This window comes from Chiloscyllium plagiosum, unplaced genomic scaffold (assembly GCF_037043375.1).
Source record: "Chiloscyllium plagiosum isolate Xiang-an unplaced genomic scaffold, Cpla_swu_hap1 HiC_scaffold_11, whole genome shotgun sequence".
NCBI classification, from domain to species: domain Eukaryota; kingdom Metazoa; phylum Chordata; class Chondrichthyes; order Orectolobiformes; family Hemiscylliidae; genus Chiloscyllium; species Chiloscyllium plagiosum.
In genome coordinates, this window is record NW_028270149.1 from 26,683,177 (window position 1) to 26,704,841 (window position 21,665).

At 40.0% G+C, this 21,665-nt stretch overlaps 1 protein-coding gene across 4 annotated transcripts in view; it reads right to left on the bottom strand.

Moving 5' to 3' along the window:
* atrx (ATRX chromatin remodeler) overlaps positions 1–21,665 on the bottom strand; it is a 238,029-nt gene that overhangs the window by 152,732 nt on the left and 63,632 nt on the right. For all 4 annotated transcript variants that reach the window (XM_043704988.2, XM_043704986.2, XM_087991918.1 and 1 more), the window contains 3 exons: positions 21,243–21,289; positions 4,882–5,012; positions 2,440–2,556 (listed from right to left, as the gene is read on the bottom strand). In XM_043704988.2, coding sequence (XP_043560923.2) covers positions 2,440–2,556; positions 4,882–5,012; positions 21,243–21,289 — 295 coding nt within the window. The remainder of the gene's footprint in view (positions 1–2,439; positions 2,557–4,881; positions 5,013–21,242; positions 21,290–21,665) is intronic.

Sequence of the window (21,665 nt, forward strand, 5' to 3'; positions counted from 1 at the left end):
CCACCTAAAAACAAACCCCATCACCAGGGATATATTTCACTGCCCACCCCTATCTGCGCTCTGGAAAGACCATTCCTTCTGTGAATCCGCAAGTAGCACAAAATCTGCACTCAAACCTCCCCCCCTCACTTTCGCCCAAGGCCCCAAAGGATACTTCCACATCCAGAGATTTGCCTATGCTTCCATACACTTCATCTACAGTGTCCGTTGTTCTCGATGTGGTCTCCTCTACATTGGGGAGACGGGATGCTAACTTGCAGAACATTTCAGAGAATATCGCTGGGACACACGCACTAAGCAACCCCACCAATCTGTGGCCACTGCTTAACTCCATCCCCCCACTCTGCCAAGCACGTGCAAGTCCTGGGCCACCTCCACTGCCAAACTCTCACCACCCAACGCATAGAGAGAGAATGCCTTGGGACCCTCCAACCAATAAGGATCAATGTAGTCTTCACCAGTTTCCTCATTTCCCCTACCCCCCCCATCTTACCCCACATCTAACCTTCCAACTCGCCACCACCCTCTTGAACTGTCCTGTCATCTTCCTTCCCACCTACCCGCTCCACCTTCCTTACCAACTTATCACCTTCCCCCATATCTTCATCTACCCATCACATTCCCAGCTACCTTGCCCCCAGACTCCCTCATTCCTTCTGAAGAGCTTATACTCAAAGCGTCAACTCTACTGCTCTTCCGGTACTGCCTGACCTGCTGTGCTTTTCCAGCACCACACTCTTCCACTCTGATCTCCAGCATCTGCAGTCCTCACTTTCTCCTAGAGAGAATCTGCAAACCTGCTTATCTTCATCAAGTTTTTAATCAGTGTGAATCTAAAGGAGCTTATGAAGGGCATTTTTATTTTTGGCCAGATTGATCCAGGCAAAAGATGCATAATTCTTCTATCATTCTGAGGCAAGAGACATCCTTCCTGGCCTCAGGACACTTTTAAACTCTTCAAAATTAAATCAATGTGCAGTAAACAACAACAGATTTGAATACAAGGTTCCAAGTATAATCCCACCTGGCCTTGTTTTGCTGACTTTCAGGTTAAAAAATTGGACAGAACATTGGGAGAATGATCCTGTTATTCTTACGAGGCTACAAGATATTTCAGTAACTTAAAAAAGCAGACACTAGTTCAATTGATCCAAAACACCACATTTTAAACAGGACAACAGTGAGCGCCATTTTAGAATGTGATCAAACTGTAAGTAAAGATTTATCCTGCAATCCTGTGATTCAGATCTAAGAAATCTACTCCTGAGTCAAACCCAAACAAAATCAAAGTGACTTAATACTGAACTTACAAGCTATACAGAACTTCAATAGGTAAAACTATTAGTATCACAAGCCATATTTTAAACCCAATTAAATTGCAAGATCTTTGATGCAAAGCTTTTCCAAGGGTTCCAAGTTATCAATGATATATGAAGAATATTTAAAAATTAGGACGTGATAAGTCTGCCTTCTTTTATGTCCTCACAGTATTAGCTTCATCCTGAAGTTCAAACAAAATAGACAGGTATGAAACAAAATGAAGTAGATCTGAATTTCTTTAATGACTAAGGGAAACTAATTTCAATAAAGAGAAAGGTGAAATCCGCATGCTTGGGCCTATCCTCACCTGATCTAAATAATATTTAAAATGGTGCAAATCTAGGAACACTGGCAGTTCAAACATACTTAGAGATCCATGTACACAAATCACTAAAGTAAATCACTAAATCAGGAACAAAAACTAATTAAATTTTAGCCTTTATAATTAGAGGACTGGAATATATTGGAGAGCGAAGTTCTCTGCATAAAGCAGAAATTAAAGCATATCTGGATTCCATACATTCCATCTGAGAAAGGGTACACTTGGCCTCAGGGGAGTGATAGATTATATACGCCAGAGTTGCACGGCTCAGAATAAGGAAGATTAGGGGTGACTTGATTGAGGTGTTTGGATCTTGGATTTTTAAAAAATCAAGTCAGAGACCTTTCCCACTGACAATAGAGCCTAGAACAAGATGAAATCTTAAAATCAGTATCAGCCTCTCAAAAGTTAGAACATACTACTTCAACATAAGATATTGAAATCTTTCCTACAAAGAAAAAAGACCAGTAGCTAATTTAATTAATAAATTTTAGATCTGAGGTTGATAGATTTTTGCTGGTTATTACAATGGAGGGAAGTAAAATATAGAACTGGCCTGAAAGGCTGACTTTACAGTTCTCATATTCTTGTTCACATCCAAACCTGTTCGATCATCTTCCATTTATTTGTTACAGTACATTTTACAGGTGCACAATTAGGAAAAATAATCAATTAAAATCATGCCCTCTTCAGCACTGTACCTGTTATGACTAACAAATGCAACTAGTTAACTGCGGAGAGCAATCTTACAATGTCTGAGGAGCTGGTCAGTTACAAATGCTCAACAATATACCTACCTCCACGTTTTTTTGCCGTTTCCATTTTGTTTTTAGGATTTCTGCTTCTAAATTCAGGGCCTCTAAAGTTATCTTTGTCTTCATTCCATGCTGGTTCAGGCTGTACCACTATTGTGCCTAAAAGGTGAAAAGGGCTTTGAAATTGTAGGATATACACTAAAAGATTTATAACAAGTGCAAAATCTACTGAAAAGGAGAAACAGAAAACTATAATGCAATCAAGCAGAGTCTGCATGACTTCATCAAGGGGAAGCCATGCCTGACAAATGTATTACAATTCTTTGAAGGGGTAAAAGAAAAACACACAAGGTAGATAAAGGGAAATCAGTAGATGTGATATATTTGGATTTCCAAAAAATATCATGCAATAAAAGGTATCGCATCCAAATTACTTAATGTAAGAGCCCATGGTGCTGGAAGTACATTAATTATGGATATTAGATTAGCTAACTAATAGAAAGTAGATAAGACAGAGGGGGCATTTTCAGGATTAGATTAGATTAGATTAGATTTCTTACAGTGTGGAAACAGGCCCTTCGGCCCAACAAGTCCACACCGCCCGCCGAAGCGCAACCCACCCATACCCCTACATTTACCCCTTATCTAACACTACGGGCAATTTAGCATGGCCAATTCACCTGACCTGCACATCTTTGGACAGTGGGAGGAAACCGGAGCACCTGGAGGAAACCCACGCAGACACAGGGAGAATGTGCAAACTCCACACAGTCAGTCACCTGAGTCGGGAATTGAACCCGGGTCTCTGGCGCTGTGAGGCAGCAGTGCTAACCACTGTGCCACCGTGCCGCCATGTCAGATAAATATGAGGTGGAACTTTTTCAGCGTGTTGCGAATCCACAGAATTCTTTACCACACAGAGCTGCAGATAATGGGTCATTATGCAGGATGGTGACCTATATCTCAGAATCTCCCTAGGATTAATGTTGGGACCACAATTATTGGCATATATTAATGAGTTAGGTAAGGAAAGTGAATGTACTACCACCTTTACAGGCGACAAAAACAGGTGTAAAGGGAATTTACAAGAATGACAAAGTCTATAGGGGCTTTCGGTAGGTGAAGCGAGTGGTCAAAACCTTAGCTGATTGAATATGTGAGGTCATGTACTTTGGCAGGAGGAATAGAAGAGTTTTTAAAAAATATTATATACCTATCAAGAAAAATAGGCAGCATAGAGGGATTTGGGGGTCATTGGCATGAACCATTAAAAGTTAGCATCCAAGTTCAGTGGGTAATAGTGAAGGCAAATGTTGGCTTTTTATTTCAAAGGAAATGAACTATAAAAATTGGACAGTATTGTAAAAATATACAAGGCATTGGTCAGACAACCGGTCAGTTCTGGTCCATTTAATCAAGATATACTGGCATTGGTGGCATTCCAAAGAATGTTCACTAGGTTGGTACCAGTTATGGAAGAAAACTCAATGGGATGTTCAGTAACTTGGACTTGTACTTATTAGCGCTTAGGAGAATAAAAGGACACCTTATTGAAACATAAAAAGATTCTTCAGGTACTTGACAGGTGGATATGGAGAGGCTATTCACTTTTGTGGAAGTGCCTGGGATCAGGAGGCATAATCGGAGAGCGACAATTCGCCCATGTCAGATAAATATGAGGTGGAACTTTTTCAGCGTGTTGCGAATCCACAGAATTCTTTACCACACAGAGCTGCAGATAATGGGTCATTATGCATATTCTAAGTTGAGAAATAAATTTAGAATCATTAAGGGAATCCAGGGGTTTTGGGGTAAAGACAATAAAGTGGAGTTCAAGATTACCAGATCAACCATGATCTCACTGAATGGCAGAGTGGATTTGATGGGCCAAATGGCCATTTCTGTTCCCAAGTCTGAAGAAGAAGCCAATTACTTAGTGAAATATTTGTACTACACTGAACCAGCTCTGTACAGTCACATATTAGGTACAAACAACAGACTACCTGCTTCATGTTTGCGTTCTGCAAAAATAAAGCTTGGTTTATATATCCCCATTCTGTCTTGATTCATCAGAGTGAAATTGTATTCCACTATTCCAAAGCACATTCTAATTCACAGAAACCATGCTCACTAGAACAGAATAAGCAGTTTGTCAAAAGAACATTTGTGCACAAAAACATTTATGACTTTGTCTTCAGAGTAAATTTAATCATTCTAATGTGATAGTTGCAACACAACTAGCATTACATTATTTCTTACAGTATCCTAAACAGCAGACAACAATACACTTGCAGTGTTCTAAGACTTTCAGAGCCAGCTATTCTTTACTTATTGCATTCACATTTTTTAAAGGCCTTTCTAACTGAAGTTATTTTAAAAATCAGGTCACGTTTATAGTCAATTACAAAAATGCAGATCTATATATGGCAGCTTTTCCAAACATTTAAAAGAAACCTGCAGAATTACACCCTTCACTTGACCTACCTTTAGGCAGACTATTCACATCCAAGTCATTTGTATCCTCAGTCTTTGAAGTCAATTTTTCACCGTCTGAGGTATTCTCATTTGACGTTTCATCATCTGATATAACATGTTTTGTCACAAAGGAGGGCTTCCTAATAAAACCCAATTAAATTACATTCAAGATTTGTAAACTTTTGATTGTAATCAGCAATATACCATCATGCATCACATTACATTTTGGCATTACATTATTTTGTTTCAAATAGGCAGAGTGTTCTACCTTTTATGAACAAGTTAAACTACCAGCAACCTTGAACATTTTTAGTAATTCCTCTCGCCTCCATTCAAATTTTTTCTTTCATACACTCCTGTTAATGCTAAATTGCTGGATCATGCCTTTACAGATGACAACAGCTCTTCAGGTTAAGTGGCTATTCTTGAATAAACTTATTATGTCACTGAGTGCATCACATTTAAGCTAAATCTCTTTACAGCAGAGATGAAGGTATCAACAAACAATTTTCAAAGAGTCTGAGTAGTTGGATCTGAATTTGTTGCAATTAAGAATGACAGGCAATCTTTTTTGGAACACAAGTTTCTTAGGGGGGCTTGACAAGGTAAATGAGAAGAGACTGTTACCCCTTGTGGGAAATACCAGGGCCAAAAGGGATAATCTCAGAAGGGGTCGCCAATTTAAGGCAGAAATGAAGAGAAAGTTCTTCTTTCAGAGGTTTTGATTTTGTTAAATTCTTTATCGCAGACGGCTATAGACATTAGGCAATTAAGCATATTCAAGGTTGAGATAGACAGATTTTTAATCAGTGAGGAAACTGAGTTATGGGGAAAAGGCATGAAACTAGAGTTAAGGATCACCAGACAAGCCACTGAATGGTGGAGAAGTGTTGATGGGCTGAATGGTCTTAGAAGTAAAAACCTTGGCTGATGTTTCCTGCCTTAACACAAGGGGTTTAGGAATAAAAGAACTCAAGAACGGTAATGTGCATTCAAGTCTGATGCCACTGAATAAAATCTAGGTATTCTGTGAACTACACATATCCAGCTTTGCTATTGATCTCCTGATGATTCATTTAAAAAAATCAGTTTTAAATTTAACAAAGCTTTGCATTTCAACTGGTACTTGCAGGTGTTCAAAGTTCTACCACTCTCAGCACGTGGACAGTTTGCTATTTTTGCACCAAAAACGTCCAGCCCTGATTATTAGACTACATCTCCCTGGTTCCAGAATTCCCAACAAGCAAGAAGATCTCTCTATATATCAACCATATTGGTGCTCTTGCATCGCTTAGAAACCTCAATTAAGTTATGGATTAGTGGTGCTAGAAGAGCACAGCAGTTCAGGCAGCATCCAAGAAGTTTCAAAATTGACGTTTCCTGATGAAGGGCTTTTGCCCGAAACGTCAATTTCAAAGCACCACTAATCCAGAATCTGGTTTCCAGCATCTGCAGTCATTGTTTTTAACCTCAATTAAGTTATACCATCTTAACTTTCTAAATTCCAGGTAATATCCACTGTTATACGTGGAATAGGTTCTTTTAAATTAATTCAGGTGAAAACTGACTTATCATAGTTCAAAGACCAGCTTGGGAGACACTGGTATCAGTACTGGGGGAGTACAATCTATACCAATGGGATGGTCTATACCAGAGCAGCAATGGATTGGTGTTTTTGCAAGCTGCAAAACTAAGAAAATAAGAGGGCTTCAAACTTAAGACAGGGGTGGGGGTGGGGGTGCTGAGTGAGAAGGATTGGCTTATTGGCTTCCGAATATTGGGATGTAAACACTGATTTTAAAAAAACAAAGCTAGGTAAAGGCAGAGGGGTGGGACTCCTAATCAAAGTATTGTTGCATTGTTAGAGCTGACCTTGATTCAGAAGATCAGAATGTTGAATAGGTTTGAGGGAGCTGAGTAATGGTTGGTCAAAGAAATCACTATTGGGAGTGAGCTACAGCAACCATTCTCAACAGGGACCACAGACTGAAAACTGAGAGAAGGGGAACCCCCACGGTTTATGGGGACCCTGGTAACTGAACCAATGAAATACCCAAGCAACAACCTTCAATAGTTTCCCTCGTACTTATAATATCTTTCCAACACACTCTTTGAAATAGGCACACCTGGTAAATTAATGGATTAAGCTCCTCCCACACAGCCTCACTTCAGAGTCAGTCTCAAATCAAACTGCAACATATTCAATCTCTCATCCATTATCGTCATACTTCACTATCCAAATAACAGTGTCTCTTGTTAGGCCTTTTTTATCCTAGTTCATTATTTTCCTTCTAAGAAGTGCTTCATGATTATTTTTATTATTTTCAGAAATAATTCTACCCATGAATTTGTTGGCGAAAAAAACCATCAGTAGTATTCAGTGGAATACTTATCGTATGGTTTTATCGCATCTCTGCAAAACCCATCTTTGGCCACATGTTTGGACAGCATGGCTACATTGTTAAATGAAAGCATGAGGCCAAGCAAATTGAAGAAAACATTTGGCTATCTTGCACGAAGATGAGGAGGATAAGCCCCTTAGATTTCTTCAAAAACCTTAACATTATCTCTAAGAGAAGGCCAATGCTGAAACAAATACTTACTCAAACATCACAGAAATTGGAGGGTGTTTTTGCATTACCCAAAATTAGTAAACTGATTGCTAAAACCGAAAGTTCTCTCAATACTGGTGAGTCGCTTATCCTGCTTTCAGTGTCCATAATAATCTCATGTCATGAAGTTGAGTGCCAAAGACGCAACTCAGGCAATTCCATTCAGTAATTCTACTGTTGCCAGAAGAATCGATGAAATGGCATGGAACATTGAAGAGGGATCTGTCAGTTCAATACAATCCAAGAAATTCTCTTTACAATTAGAAGGTAACGGCACTCTTATCATGGCTTGAGAGATTCTAGAACAGAAACAAACTAATGGAAGAGATGTTGTTTCCCAGGAGAATTAGAACAGATACTGAGGAACTGTCTATTTTTGAAGAAGTTACATAAGCGAGAACAATGGAGAATATGATTGCTTGTGCAATTGATGGTGCTGTTGCTGTGGTTGGTCAATACAGAGGATTCATTGTTACACTTTTTGTCTTTACTATTCATGGTGTCATTTACAGGGTGCAATTAATAGCTAAAAACTTGAGGATGTCTCCACCTTTTGCTTTCAGTTGAAATAAAGACTGTAAACTTCATCAAATCCCAGGCTCTTCAGGATTGTCTTTTCCTGCAGCAATGTGAAGAAAATTAAGACAACTTCCGGATGCCGTTGCTGCATAGAGGTGAGGTGGTTTTCCAAGGGAAACTGTCTTCAACGTTTTGTTACATTCTGGGACGCCATAGTTTCCTTCACGTCTGATAAAGAGCATGGAGAAAGACTCATTGGATGCTAAGGCGGACATATTTTATCTGGCAGATATCTTTCTGAAATTTAATTAAGCAAGACCTTACAGGGCAAAAACAATAAACTCAGATTGTAAGGAAGCCATTGTTTCTTTCCTTCAGAAACTTGGTCTATTGGCACAATACGGGACGTCAAGAATTTTTACAATCTCTAAATCTGTAGGCAAACACAGAGGAACCGAAGGACAATGACCTCACTGTTTATGTGAAATATTTAAAACAGATACACAAGGATACGCAAGAAAGATTTAATGACTTGTTAAACCTCTGTATCCCAGATTGAATTTTGAATCTATTTGAAATACAACCCACTCAAGTTTCCTGCTTGAAAAGGGGGTATTGGAACCCGAGAAGAGTTCCAGGGAGAGGGGGGTGCAATAAACAAGCAAAAATATTTGGCAGTTGCAATAAAAGGAATTTCACTAATGGATATTTGTAACCTACATCAAAACTGGCAACATCAGATTCATAATAATATTAGCCTCGAAGAATTGCTCATAGAATGCTTTTGAAATTGTTCACAGAGCAGCACACTCTGAAGCTGACCACAGGCCAGACTTGTTACTGCCTAATACGACAGGATTAATTAAGGATCTCAAGAGTAAAGGCATTTCTAGGTAGCAGTAATCACAATATGATTATGTCTTTGTACCCAGTTCGAAAGTGGGGGTTTAAAATGGGCATCTTAATGGTCAACTACATGAGAGGAAAGCCAAGTTAGCTAAAGTGAACTAGATATTATTTTAGGAGATAGAACAAGAGAGGGGCAGTGGAACATGCTTAAAGGGATCTGGATGTAAGTTTGCTCACTGAGCTGGAAGATTCATTTCCAGACATTTCAGCACCCTTCTCTGTAATCATCTTCAGTGGGCCTCAGGCAAAGCATTGCTGGTAAGTCCTGCTTTCTACTTATATGCTTGGGTTTCTTTGGGTTGGTGATGTCATCTCCTATGCCAAAGTCACTTCCTGCTCTTTTTCTCAGGGAATGGTAGATGGGGTCTAACTCGAGGTGTTTGTTGGTAGAGTTCTGGTTGGAATGCCATGCTTCTTGGAATTCTCACGCGTGTCTTGGTTTGGCTTGTCCAGGATGGATGTGCTGTCCTTCCTCATCCGTATGTAAGGATACTAGCGAGAGAGGGTCACCAAATAACTACAAAAAGACATGACCCTCTCACACTAGTATTCTTACAAACGGATGAGGAAGGGCACCACTTCGACTGGGACAACACATCAATCCTAGGATGAGCTAAAGACATGCATGATAATTCCTAGAAGCATGGCATTCCAACGGGACCACGAAGTGACTTCACCACAGGAAATGACTTCACCCACCCAAAGAAACCCAAACATATAACTAGAAAACAGGACTTATCAGTAGTGCTTCATCTGAGGCCCACTGAAGATATTACCTAGTTGAAAAAATGCCTGGAAATGAACCTTCCAGATCAGCAAGCAAACCTACATCCAGAATCTCAACCTGAGCTACAAATCCTCTCAAAACTCACTATTTAAAGGGATATTTCAGAATATTTAGAACCAGTATATCTCAATTTTTAAGAAAGATTTTAAGGGGCGCACCAACCCTAAGGCCAGTGACCAGTCATGTGCTGCGAGGATCAGTGCTTGATCCATTGCTTTTTGTCATTTGGAGCAAATTATTTGGAGGTGACCATAGGAAGTATGGCTCATAAGTTTGCAGATAACACCAAAAATGGTGAAGTGGACAGTGAAGAATGTTTCCTCAGAGTACAACAGGACTTTGATCAGATGAGCCAATGGGTCGAGGAGTGGCAGATGAGAGTTTAATTTAGATGTGAGGTTCTGTATTTTGGAAATGCAAATCAGTACAAGACTTATACACTTAATGGTAAGGTCATGGGCAGTGTTACCAAACAAAGAGACCTTGGGGTGCAAGTTTATAGTTCCTTCAAAGTGAAGTTAAAGGTAGATAGGGTAGCGGAGGAGGAGTTTGGTACATTTACCTTTATTGGTCAGTGCAATGACTATTGGAATTGGCATGTCATGTTATGTTTGCATAAGACATTAGTTAGGCCACTTTTGGAATACTGCATTCAATTCTGGTCTCCCTGCTAGAGGAAAGATATTGTGAAACTTGAAAAGGTTCAGAGTAGATTTACAAGGATGTTGCCACAGTTCGAGTATTTGAGCTATAGTGAGAGGCTGAATAGGCTGAGGCTGTTTTCCCTAGAGTGACAGAGGCTGAAGAGTGACCTTAGAGGCTTAAAAATGAGGACCACGAATAGAGGGAGTCGCCAAAGTCTTTTTCCCAGGATCAAGTAGTCCAAATCCCAAACACATAGGTTTAAGGTGAGAGGAGAAAGATTTAAATGAGACCTAAGGGGCAACATTTTCATGCAGAGGGTTGTGCTTGCATGGAATGAGCTGCCAGACAAAGTGGAGGAGGCTGATATAATTACAGCATCTAAAAGGCATCTGGATGGGTACATGGATAGGAAGGGCTTGAGGAATATGGGCCAAATGCAGGCAAATGGGACTAGCTTAATTTAGGATGCCTGGTCAGCATGGAAGAGCTGGACTGAAGGGTTTGTTTCTGTGCTGTATAAATCTATCACTTTAAGTTAAGGAGAACATCAAATTAAATTTCCAGAAGACATCAGATTAGGTTTTACATAAAATACAATGTGCCAAATAAAAAGGTCACAGTATGGGGGATAATATCCTGGCAAGGTGGAAGATTGGTAGCCTAACAGAAAACAAAATTAGGCTTCTTCAGATTAGCAGGACATTATGCATCCACAGAAACCTGTGCTCGATCCTCGAACATCTTAAAATTTAACTCAACGAATTAAATGAGGGCAAAGTCACTGTTAGCCACATGTGAGGTCCCAGACGACTGGAGGGTAGCAAAAGCTGTGTCATTATTCAAGAAGGGCTGCAAGGAAAATGCTGGGAACTAAAGACCAGTAAGCCTGATATCTGTGGTAGGCAAGTTACTTAAGAAGAGAGTGCTCTTTGATGAAGTGATCAGGAAGGTTGACAAGGGCAGGGTGGTAGATGCAGTCTTATATAGATTTCAGTAAGGTTCTTGATAAGGTTCCACAAGGTGGCTCTGGAAGGTTAGATTGCAGTTATGCTGCAGTTGTCCAGGACGTTGGTGAGACTGCACTGGGAATATTGTTTTTGTCAGGAAGTTATTAAACTGGAAAGAGTACAGAAGACATTTACAAGGATGTTGCCAGGATTCAATGACCTGAGTTATTTGAGAGGTTGGACAGGCTCAGACTTTTTTCTTTAAAGCATAGGAGGGGGGATCTTATAGAAGCAAGATCACGAGAGGCATGAATAGGATGATTGCACTCACTTTTTCCCCAGGATTGGGGAATCAAGGACACGAGGGCATCAATTGAAGGTTAGACGGGAAAGAATAAAAAGGAGCCTGACAGACAACTTTTTTTAAAAACAGGATGATACGTACATGGAATGAGCTGCCAGCAGAAGTGGTCGAGGCAGGCACATTAACATTTAAAAGGCATTTGGATAAATACAAGGACAGGTATGGTTTAGAAGTATATGGGCCAAGTGGAGGGAAATGGGTTGAGAGTGGTTTGGTCAGCATGGACCAGTTTGGGTCCAAGGGCCTGTATCCGTGCTATAGGTCTCTATGACACTATCTTATCAATTAAAAGTACTGCCAGACAGTGCTAAATTGTTTTTTTAGATTAGATTAGTTAGAGTATGGAAACGGGCCCTTCGGCCCAAAAGGTCCACACCGACCCTCCGAAGAGTAGCCCACCCAGACCCATTCCCCTACATTTACCGCTGACTAATGCACCTAACACTACGGGCAATTTAGCATGGCCAATCTCCCTAACCTGCACATCTTTGGACTGTGGGAGGAAACCGGAGCACCTGGAGGAAACCCACGTAGACACGGGGAGAACGTGCAAACTCCACACAGTAGTAGCCTGAGGCGGGAATTGAACCCGGGTCCTTGGCGCTGTGAAGCAGCAATGCTAACCACTGTGCCACCTACCGAACAAAGTTTATTAAAACATTAATGTTGTGAGATAGACTCCTACCACAGTTTATTTCAATCAGGTTGCATGTAAGTTCCCTAATTATCAAGTCTTGCCTCATCTAATTTTGGAGGCTATGTATAGTGTTAGAACTTCTGACATTAGGAATAGTTAACAACTCTCCATTCTAAGGATCAGTTAAGCATTTGCATTTGTCTGTCACTCAAGTGTTCAAAAATATTGGGATGGTGTGTTTCTTGTCTATGCTACTTTGTTATAAAATTAAAAACGGCACAAAAAACTAGTTCTTTATTAGTATGACTGCCTCAATTGAGAACAAAGTGAAACTAAAGCACTTTAAGTGAAAGTTATGTTAGTTTAAGCATTATATTATATGGCTCTCTGAGTTTAAGTACTTGCCAATTTAAAGTTATGTAAATGACAACATATCAAAGGAAGAAGGGAATTTAAAACAAATAGAGGAGGTGAACATTTGAAATGAAGTAGTACTCGCAGTTTTTTTTATGTCTTTCAAATTTTGTATAATCAGAATATCCAGATGATACATAACTAAGGTTGTTAAAAGAAGAAATGAAACAGCGGAGGTTCTGACCATATTGTAGAAGGACTGCTAATGTATTGTTTAAAAAGAGGATAAGACCATACGCTACTTAACTTCAATTGTGAGCAGGAAATTTAATTTTGCAGAACATGATAAATCTTCACAAGAAAGGCACTGGCTAGATCAAGGAAAGTAGCCAGCATGAATTTTGAGGGAAAAACATGGGTCAACAGTTAGATTGGTACTTCCTTTGGAACCAGGAATTATACACATGATAGACCAATGGTAAATTTGTATAAGACGACTTTATTGACATTGCTTACACCTATATTGGCTGGTTCTGGACGATCAAGCTCTTCCCCTCCAGGACACCTGACCAGCTCTCCAACTACATAAACACCACCTTTCTTTCCCCTTTATTTTGAAAGCTTCCATTAATAAACATATAAAATTATAAACTATACAGGCATTGCAGCCAGCATATGTACAGGCATTGCAGCCAGCATATGTACATAGTCAGGATTACTTACAAAAACATGGCAATCTTTGAAAAGTGATCCCCTCCCCCTGCTGCCCCCCACCCAGACACACACAAGCTATTCTGTCCGTAGACTATGTTGATATGATGAGTTTCGGATATAGCAATTCCTTGACGACCATCTCCTAGTATCAGGAATCTCATCTAGTTCAGTCTTCCAGCCTTCTGGAAGCCCCTGCTGCTCTGCAGATACGTCCCTCTCTGGTCCACTCTTGTTGCTGTGTGACACTGTTGCCTCCTCCCTGGTTATGAGCAACTCTGGCTCGGGGACACATGGCTCAGTCGACACCCTTTGTTTCAAATGGAACAATTCAGTATTCAGAGGGACATCCCCTGTTGGTGAGGGATGGTGACAAGCTTACCTGAATGCCTCCCCTCCAAACTAGCTCATCCCAAGTTTGTACTATATGTGACAATGATCCTGTTTGAGCCACCACCACCACCGGGATCCATTTATCCCCAGACATACAATTCCAGGCTAGCACATTCTCCACTCTCTGGAATATCCTCAAACTTGCAGTTCTCACCTTTCTGACCATTTGTCCTTCTTGATTTCACTATCACCTCTTTGGTCTCTTCCAGCTGCAATGTTAAACATGGTTCTCAGCTGGCAGTTGAGTATTAAGGACGCATTCAGTCATTGAATGTGGTTTGGTCCTGTACATGCTGAGAAACTTAATTCAATGTCTTAGCAACCCTTCACCTTCTGAAGCCTTGAAAGTCTGCTTCAGGATTTGCACAAATCTTTCCAACTGGCCCTTTGCCTCAGGGCGAATGCACATTTGACTCTGGTGATTTTCCAGGTAGTCCTCAAACTCCTGCACAACAAATCGAACCATTGTCACACAACTTGTTTGGGGCTCCAAAGCCTGGCAAATATTTCATCCACTCAGAGTATTATTGCTTCCGCCAAGATCAACTTAAAGACCATCAACATGGGCCACTTGAAATGGGCATCCATGATCACTTGTAGCTTCTGTCTCTCTACCAGTCCTGTGAAATAGATATGAATCCATTGCCACTGTGTTTAAGGTTATCCCCATGGGTAATGGAGCAATAATGGCAGCATCTTTCTTACCAAAGTGAGTGTTTCACATGATCCCACTTTCTCCTCAACCTGAAAGTTCACATTTGGCCACCGAAAATATCTCCTGGCTGTCTCCTTCATTCACACCATATTGGGGTGCCCTTGTTCCAGCAACTTTCCTGTAAATGGGGGGAGGAATAACAACACTCATTCCCCACAGTAAACAATGCTCCAACACAGAACTCCCACTTCCCAGACAGGTAAGGGTGTAATTCCGGGCTGTCCCATTACTGCTTCTCCCTCAGGATTAAGTTCACCATACGACTCAAAACTAGGTGGTTCCGAGTAACGTTCTGCACCCGATCTGCTGACATCAATATTTTATCATCCTGGGCGAAATACGTAATTTTGTGGTTCTAGTTGGGAACAACTTTATTCCCTGGTATGGCAGCCTTGACAGGGCAGCTGCATTGCCATGCTTCTCTAACAGTGGTATTTGACCGCATATGAATTGGTCAGTTCCCAACTCTGCAAGCACGCTGCTGCCATTGACGGTATCCCCATATACGGTCCAAAAATGGAAGTAAGAGTTCTGTGGTCTATGAGGAGCACAGTGCCTGCTGTAAAGGAAACAGTGAAATTCTCAATGCCAAACACTATGCTCAATCCTTGCTGTGCGTAATACTTAGTGTTAATTAGTATCCTTGATGCAAACGCAATGGACCTTTCTTTCCCACCATTAGAAAAATGGCACCTTCTTTGCACTTTATCAATTGACCACAAACAGTGAAAATGTCCAAAATGTGGACAGCTGAAATTTGCTAAGTTTAACAAGATTCACCACGTGGAAAGGGAATGGACAGAGTCACTAAGGTCACTAAGTTTTGATATTCTGGGAATTTTGTTGGCTTTACAATGTCGTATTCTACGTGCAATTTATTTTATTGTCACATTTGGATGATGCCAACTAAGGTCACTAAGTGACCTTAGTCAAAAATTGAATTTCATCATCTTTATAAACAGTAGCCCAAATGGTGAATGATCATATATTCCAAAATCTATTGTACTATACAGAATTTCAAAGTTGCTAAGCTGGAAACTGGCTTCATTTTTACGATATGAACAAGAATGTAGGAACATTGTGTTTTTATCCCCCAAATGTATTCAGGGAAGAATAATGCATAGTTAAGACTTTTCTTCAAGATGCAATATGCAGCCATACCAATTACTCATCAAAAACTTTTGCTTGTGTATTGCATTCTATCATTTCTCCAATCAATTTTAATATTGATGATAAAATGGGAAATGGGATTAGGAAGGGTTCAGAAGACAGGGCACTAAAAATAAAAGAAAGCAATGCTAAGTATCAAAGTAGCTGCTCATACTGTGATCTAGGTTCGTAAGTGAAAAGTTCTGATGCAGTCTGCAATCACTAAAGGCAGCAAGTGAATTAAGAGGTAAAATTAACCCAAAGTCAAGAAACAAAGATGTCTATTATATATAAAAAAAGGTTTTCAGAGTCTTAGAGGGAAAAACTTAAAAACAATGTACAGGAAAACAAAAGAAAAATAAGATCATCCTTAGGATGAACTTCTCAACTAGCTTTTAAAAACTGAGACAGGGCTCAACTTTAAGCTCTAATGTTCAGTAGAAAATGCCCAATGAAGCAAGAAAGACCAAAGGTCAAATGATTAAATTGTGGGGAAATTCTCTTGAAGACAACTTTCTTAATACTGACAGATAAGTTCCAATGCCATATATCGATGCTGGTAGGCTGTCCATGCAGATAACACATTTGAGCTGGATCCCCCTTCCAACAGCTCTTCTCTATGCTCCATTCCTGATCAGTTTTCAAAAAAAAAAACCAGAAAAAGTTATACGTTATAAAACCCAATATATGAGCCCTCAAGAACATACTTTACAATTAACCGTCTGGGGACCTTTATTAAAAGCATGTGAAGACTAACGGTCAGCCAAAAGGTTTTGAACCGAGGTAGAGTCAACAGCTACTCAGATACTCTTTTAAACAAGCAGAGGTTGATCTAGAAAGTTTTTTCTGTCAAACATTAGCCCCTTCACATGAACACCGTGAAATGTCGCTCCAGATGCTAAATTATTTCTGTATCAAAAGAAACTCTGCCAATGCTTCAGTGGTTTATCCAGCTAAACCAATCAGCAGCTAAGTTGCTAAAATCAAGAAAATCCCAGATTCAACTCTGGATCAGAGATATTAGGTGGGGTAGTTCCAGCAGTGTTACTCAATGCCATTAACAGTATTCTTTAGCAGACTATCCCCAAATAGATTTGCATATTGATACCTTGATACCTTCCACCCACTGAATACCAAATGTAGTTTTATTCTTTCCACATTGGTGAGACCCAACTAATTGTGACAGCAGAGATTTACAAAATCCAGATTCGTTTGGATCTGGAAGTGGCAATGTTCATACATGAATCCAAATAGCAAGTGCTGGTAGACGGAAAGCCAGAGGAACAATCAAAACTAAACTAAATCTTATCCCTAACATCCACTCAGACATAAGATTTTCTCTCCGTATTCAAGGAATTATTCCAATTATCCCATCACCACCATATCCATAATCAACGAACTCAGTAGGCAAAGGTGAGAATTCTACCTTACTGGTCAATATAGTTCTCTCAATCAGTCTTCACCACTTGGCTCATATGGTGAGTGGCCAATGCTACCAGGTATCAAAAGATACCAAAATTCAAAGAAAGAATCAATGCCCTCAGAATTAAAAGTGATATGGAAATGACTAGTGTAAAAAAATGTGAGGAAAAGGGAGAGAGAAATTCTGATCAATTGCCAGAATTATTGAAATAATGAGTAAAAGTAGTTTCCTGGGTCAAGGAGTCTTCCACTATCTCCGTGACTAAGTGGCAGGGGCATACAAGTGCTATGCAACCAAGCTACTCATCAACATATAGTTGAATCAGTTTGGTAAAACAAGGCCAGGACTTAGCCAAGTCAAAAAGTGTGGCACTGGAAAAGCACAAGAGGTCAGGCAACATCTGAGGAGCAGGAGAGTTGATATTTTGAGCATTAGCTCTTCATCAGGATTGTCATAAGGGTAGGACTTATACAGTTAATGATAAGGCACTAGATAAAATGGGTACCTAATGCTTTGAAATTTGCATCAAAGGTATACAGACAGTTATGCGGCGATTAACATGCTTGCCTTCATTGCTCAGACCTTTGAGTATAGGAGTTGGGATGTCATGTTGTGGTTGTACAAGATGTTGGTGAGGCCATTTTTGCAGTACTTTGTACAGTTTTGGTTGCGCTGCTATAGAAAGGACATTAGTAAATTGGAAAAGGTTCAGGAAAGGCTTACCAGGATTTTGCTAGGAATGCAAAGTTTACATTAGAAAGATTGAGTTAGAGTCATAGAGAGGTACAGCACAGAAACAGACCCTTTGGTCCAACTCATCCATATCAACCAGATATCTGAAATTAATCTAGTCTCATACACCAGCACTTGGTCCATATCCCTTGAAACCCTTCTTATTCATATAGCCATCCAGATGCCTTTTAAAATGTTGTAATTGTACGAGACTTCACCACTTCCTCTAGCAGCTCATTCCATACACACACCAACCTCGGTGTGAAAATAAATTGCCCCTTAGGTCTTTTATATCCTTCCCCCTTCACCCTAAACCTATGCCCTCTAGTTCTGGACTATCCCCACCCCAGGGAAGAGACTTTGTTTATTTATCCTATCCATGCCCCTCATGACTTTATAAACCTCTTTCAGGTCATCCCTCAGCCTCCTTTGCTCCAGTGAAAACAGACCCATCCTGTTCAGCCTCTCCCGATAGCTCAAATCCTCCAACCCTGGCAACATCCTTGTAAATCTTTTCTGAACCCTTTCAAGTTTCACAACATCTTTCCGATAGGAAGATCAGATTTGCATGCAATATTCCAGAAGTGGCCTAACTAATGTCCTGTACAGCCTGAGCATGACGTTCCAACTACTGTACTCAATACTCTGACCAATAAAGGAAAGCATACCAAATGCCTTCTTCACTATCCTACCTACCTGTGACTCTTCTTTCAAGGAACAATGAACCTGCACTCCAAGGTCTCTTTGTTCAGCAACACTCCCCAGGACCTTACTATTAAAATGTCTAAGTCATGCCCCGAGTTGCTTTTATAAAATGCAGTACCTCACACTTATCTGAATTAAACTCCATCTGCCACTCCTCAGCCCATTGGCCCATCTGATCAAGATCCTACTGTACTCGGGTGTAACCTTCTTCACTGTCCACTAATTCTGGAGTAATCTGTAAACTTACTAACAATACTACCTACGTTCACATCCAAATCATTTACATAAATGATGAAAAGCAGTGACCCCAGCACCAGTTCTTGTGGCACACCACTACTCTCAAGCCTCCAGTCTGAAAAAGCAATCCTCCACCACCATTCTGTCTTCTGCCTTCGAGCCAGTTCTGTATCCAAATAGCCAGTATTCCATGAGATCTAATCTTGCTAACCAGTGTATCATGCAGAACCTTGTCAAACACCTTATTAAAGTCCACATGGATCACATCTACCGCTCTGTCTCATCAATCCTCTTTGTTACTACTTCGAAAAAACTCAATCAAGTTTGTGAGACATAATTTCCCATGCACAAAGCCATGCTGACTATTCCTAATCAGTCTTTGCCTTTCCAAATACATGTACATCCAGTCCCTCAGGATTTCCTCCAACAACTTGCCCACACCAATGTCAGGCTCACAGGTCTACAGTTCCCTGGCTTGTCCTTACCACTTTTTTTAAAAACAGTGGCACCACGTTAGCCAACCTCCAGTCTTCCAGCACTTCACCTGTGACTATCGAAGATACAAATATCTCAGCAAGGCGCCTAGCAATCACTTCCTTAGCTTCCCACAGAGTTCTGGGGTACACCTGATCAGGTCCTGGGGATTTATCCACTTTTATGCATTTCAAGACATCCAGCACCACCACCTTTGTATTATGGACATTTTTCAAGATGTCGCCATCTATTTCCCCACATTCTGTATCTTTCATGTCCTTCGCAGTAAACACTGATGCAAAATACTCGTTTAGCATCTCTATCTCCTGGCTTCACAGAAAAGCTGCCCTGATCTTTGATGGGCCCTATTCTTTACCGTCCTGCCTTTATATTCTTCTAAGGATTCACTATCTCTCCTGTCTATACCTGACATATGCTTCCTTCTTTTTTTTAACCAAGATCTCAATTTCTCTAGTCATCCAGCATTTTCTACACCTACTAGCCAATTCTTTCACCCTAACAGGAATATACTATCTGGTTATCTCATTTCTGAAGACTTGCCATAAGAACATCTGCCCCCAATCAACTTTTGAAAGCTCTTGCCTAATACCATCAAAATTAAGCCTTGCTCCAATTTAGAACTTTAAGTCTTGAATCCGGTCTCTCCTTTTCCATCACTATTTTACAACTAATAAAATTATGGTCACTGGCCCCAAAGTGCTACCCCACTGACACCTCAGTCACCTGCCCTGCCTTATTTCCCAAGAGTATCCTGGAACATTGGGCTGGGACATTTTTCACTAGAGCATAGGAGCTTGAGGGGTGACCTTATCAAACCATGAAGTGCATAGATAAGGCGAATAGCAATGGTCTTTTCCCTAGGATGGGGAACTCAAAACTCATGGGCGTATTTTTAAAGGTGAGAGGAGGAAGATTCAAAAATGACATGAGGGACAACTTGTTTTTCTAAAAAAAAAGGTATTCATATGTGGAATGAACTGACACAGAAATTGATGAATGTAGGTATAGTTACAACATTTAAACAGCATTTGGATAAGTACATGAATAGGAAAGGTTTGGAGGGATACGGACCAAACGCAGGCAAGTGGGACTAGTTTGGTTTGTGAACATGGTTGGCATGGACTAGTTGGACCAAAGGGTCTGTTTCTAGGCTGTATGACTCAATGAATGCATCTGACAAAGTGACTTATCACCAAAAACTCTTCAAAAATATTGAAGTACCTGATCATTTCTGATTTAAACTACAGCAAAGAGCTTGACCTTTGGTGCACATATCAATTACAAACCCTGTCATATATTGACCAATTCATCTTATATTCAGTTCAGAGTTGAACATCATGAAAATTACAATAACTCACGCTGGCAGAGTTTTGGACAGATCTAATATGTCCACAGCCAGCACTATAAGAAACTAGGGATGTAGCTAAAAGATTCTTGACCTGCAAAGGGTGCCAATGCATTATTGTTACACAGACAGCATGTGGTGAAAACAAATGCCTCCAACATTTCACCTGTCAATGAACACCTCGGGTTTTAATTCCTTGTCCAATAAACATCATTGACTTGAAACAAGTATGGCTATGGAGGCAACATTATCCACGTTGACTCGTAGGAAATTGCTTTCGTATACAATACAACCAAATATCCCTTACATATATACATTTGTATAAATAACTATTACGATTCAGTAACCAAGATTGTCAAAAAAAAAACAATTTGTACTCTGGCTTTAGCATTTGGCTAAAGGTAATGCAATTAGAAATAGCAAATATGACAAAATATTTTCTATTTTACAGTTCATGCAGAACCACACTCTGCAACAGACCCCTCAAAATGCTTGTGTTAGCCGAAGACTAAAGAGACGTGTAGCAACAGCCTGGTGATAAAACTATTCGATGATTAAAGCATCACTTCACAGTAGTACAGCACTTTAGGGATTTGAGCTTGTGGGTTTACTGGAATGCAAAAAGTTAATCCTGGTGCCCAACATTAACAGCACCACACTGCTTTATGCACTATACTCCAAAAATACTAACCTTCTTGAACGGGATGTTCCCGAAGACTTCGATTTTTGACTGGAGGCCTTTAAACAAAAAAAAAATCTAAATTTAGGCTTTCAAATGCTTAATTGCAAAGTAATTAATAAGAACAAATGCAGGTTTTTAAAAAATTAAATTGAATTAAATTTGAAAAACATTGTAATATTCAGTATTTTAAAAAAAAAACAAGCCTGCTTCTCAGAAGTGAATATGGATTAATGATAGCTAAAGCATTGCTCTGCTAAAACAAGACTCCACGTGGAGAATGTAAAGTAAAAGGCATCAATTCTAGATAACCTATAAAGGATGAGAAAGTTTCACGGAATTTATCACACTAACAACACATCAGAAATCTTCTAATCTGCCCATTAAAGAAAAAAAATCCAAAAATATTTATTTCTAACTGAATCACAAACAGGA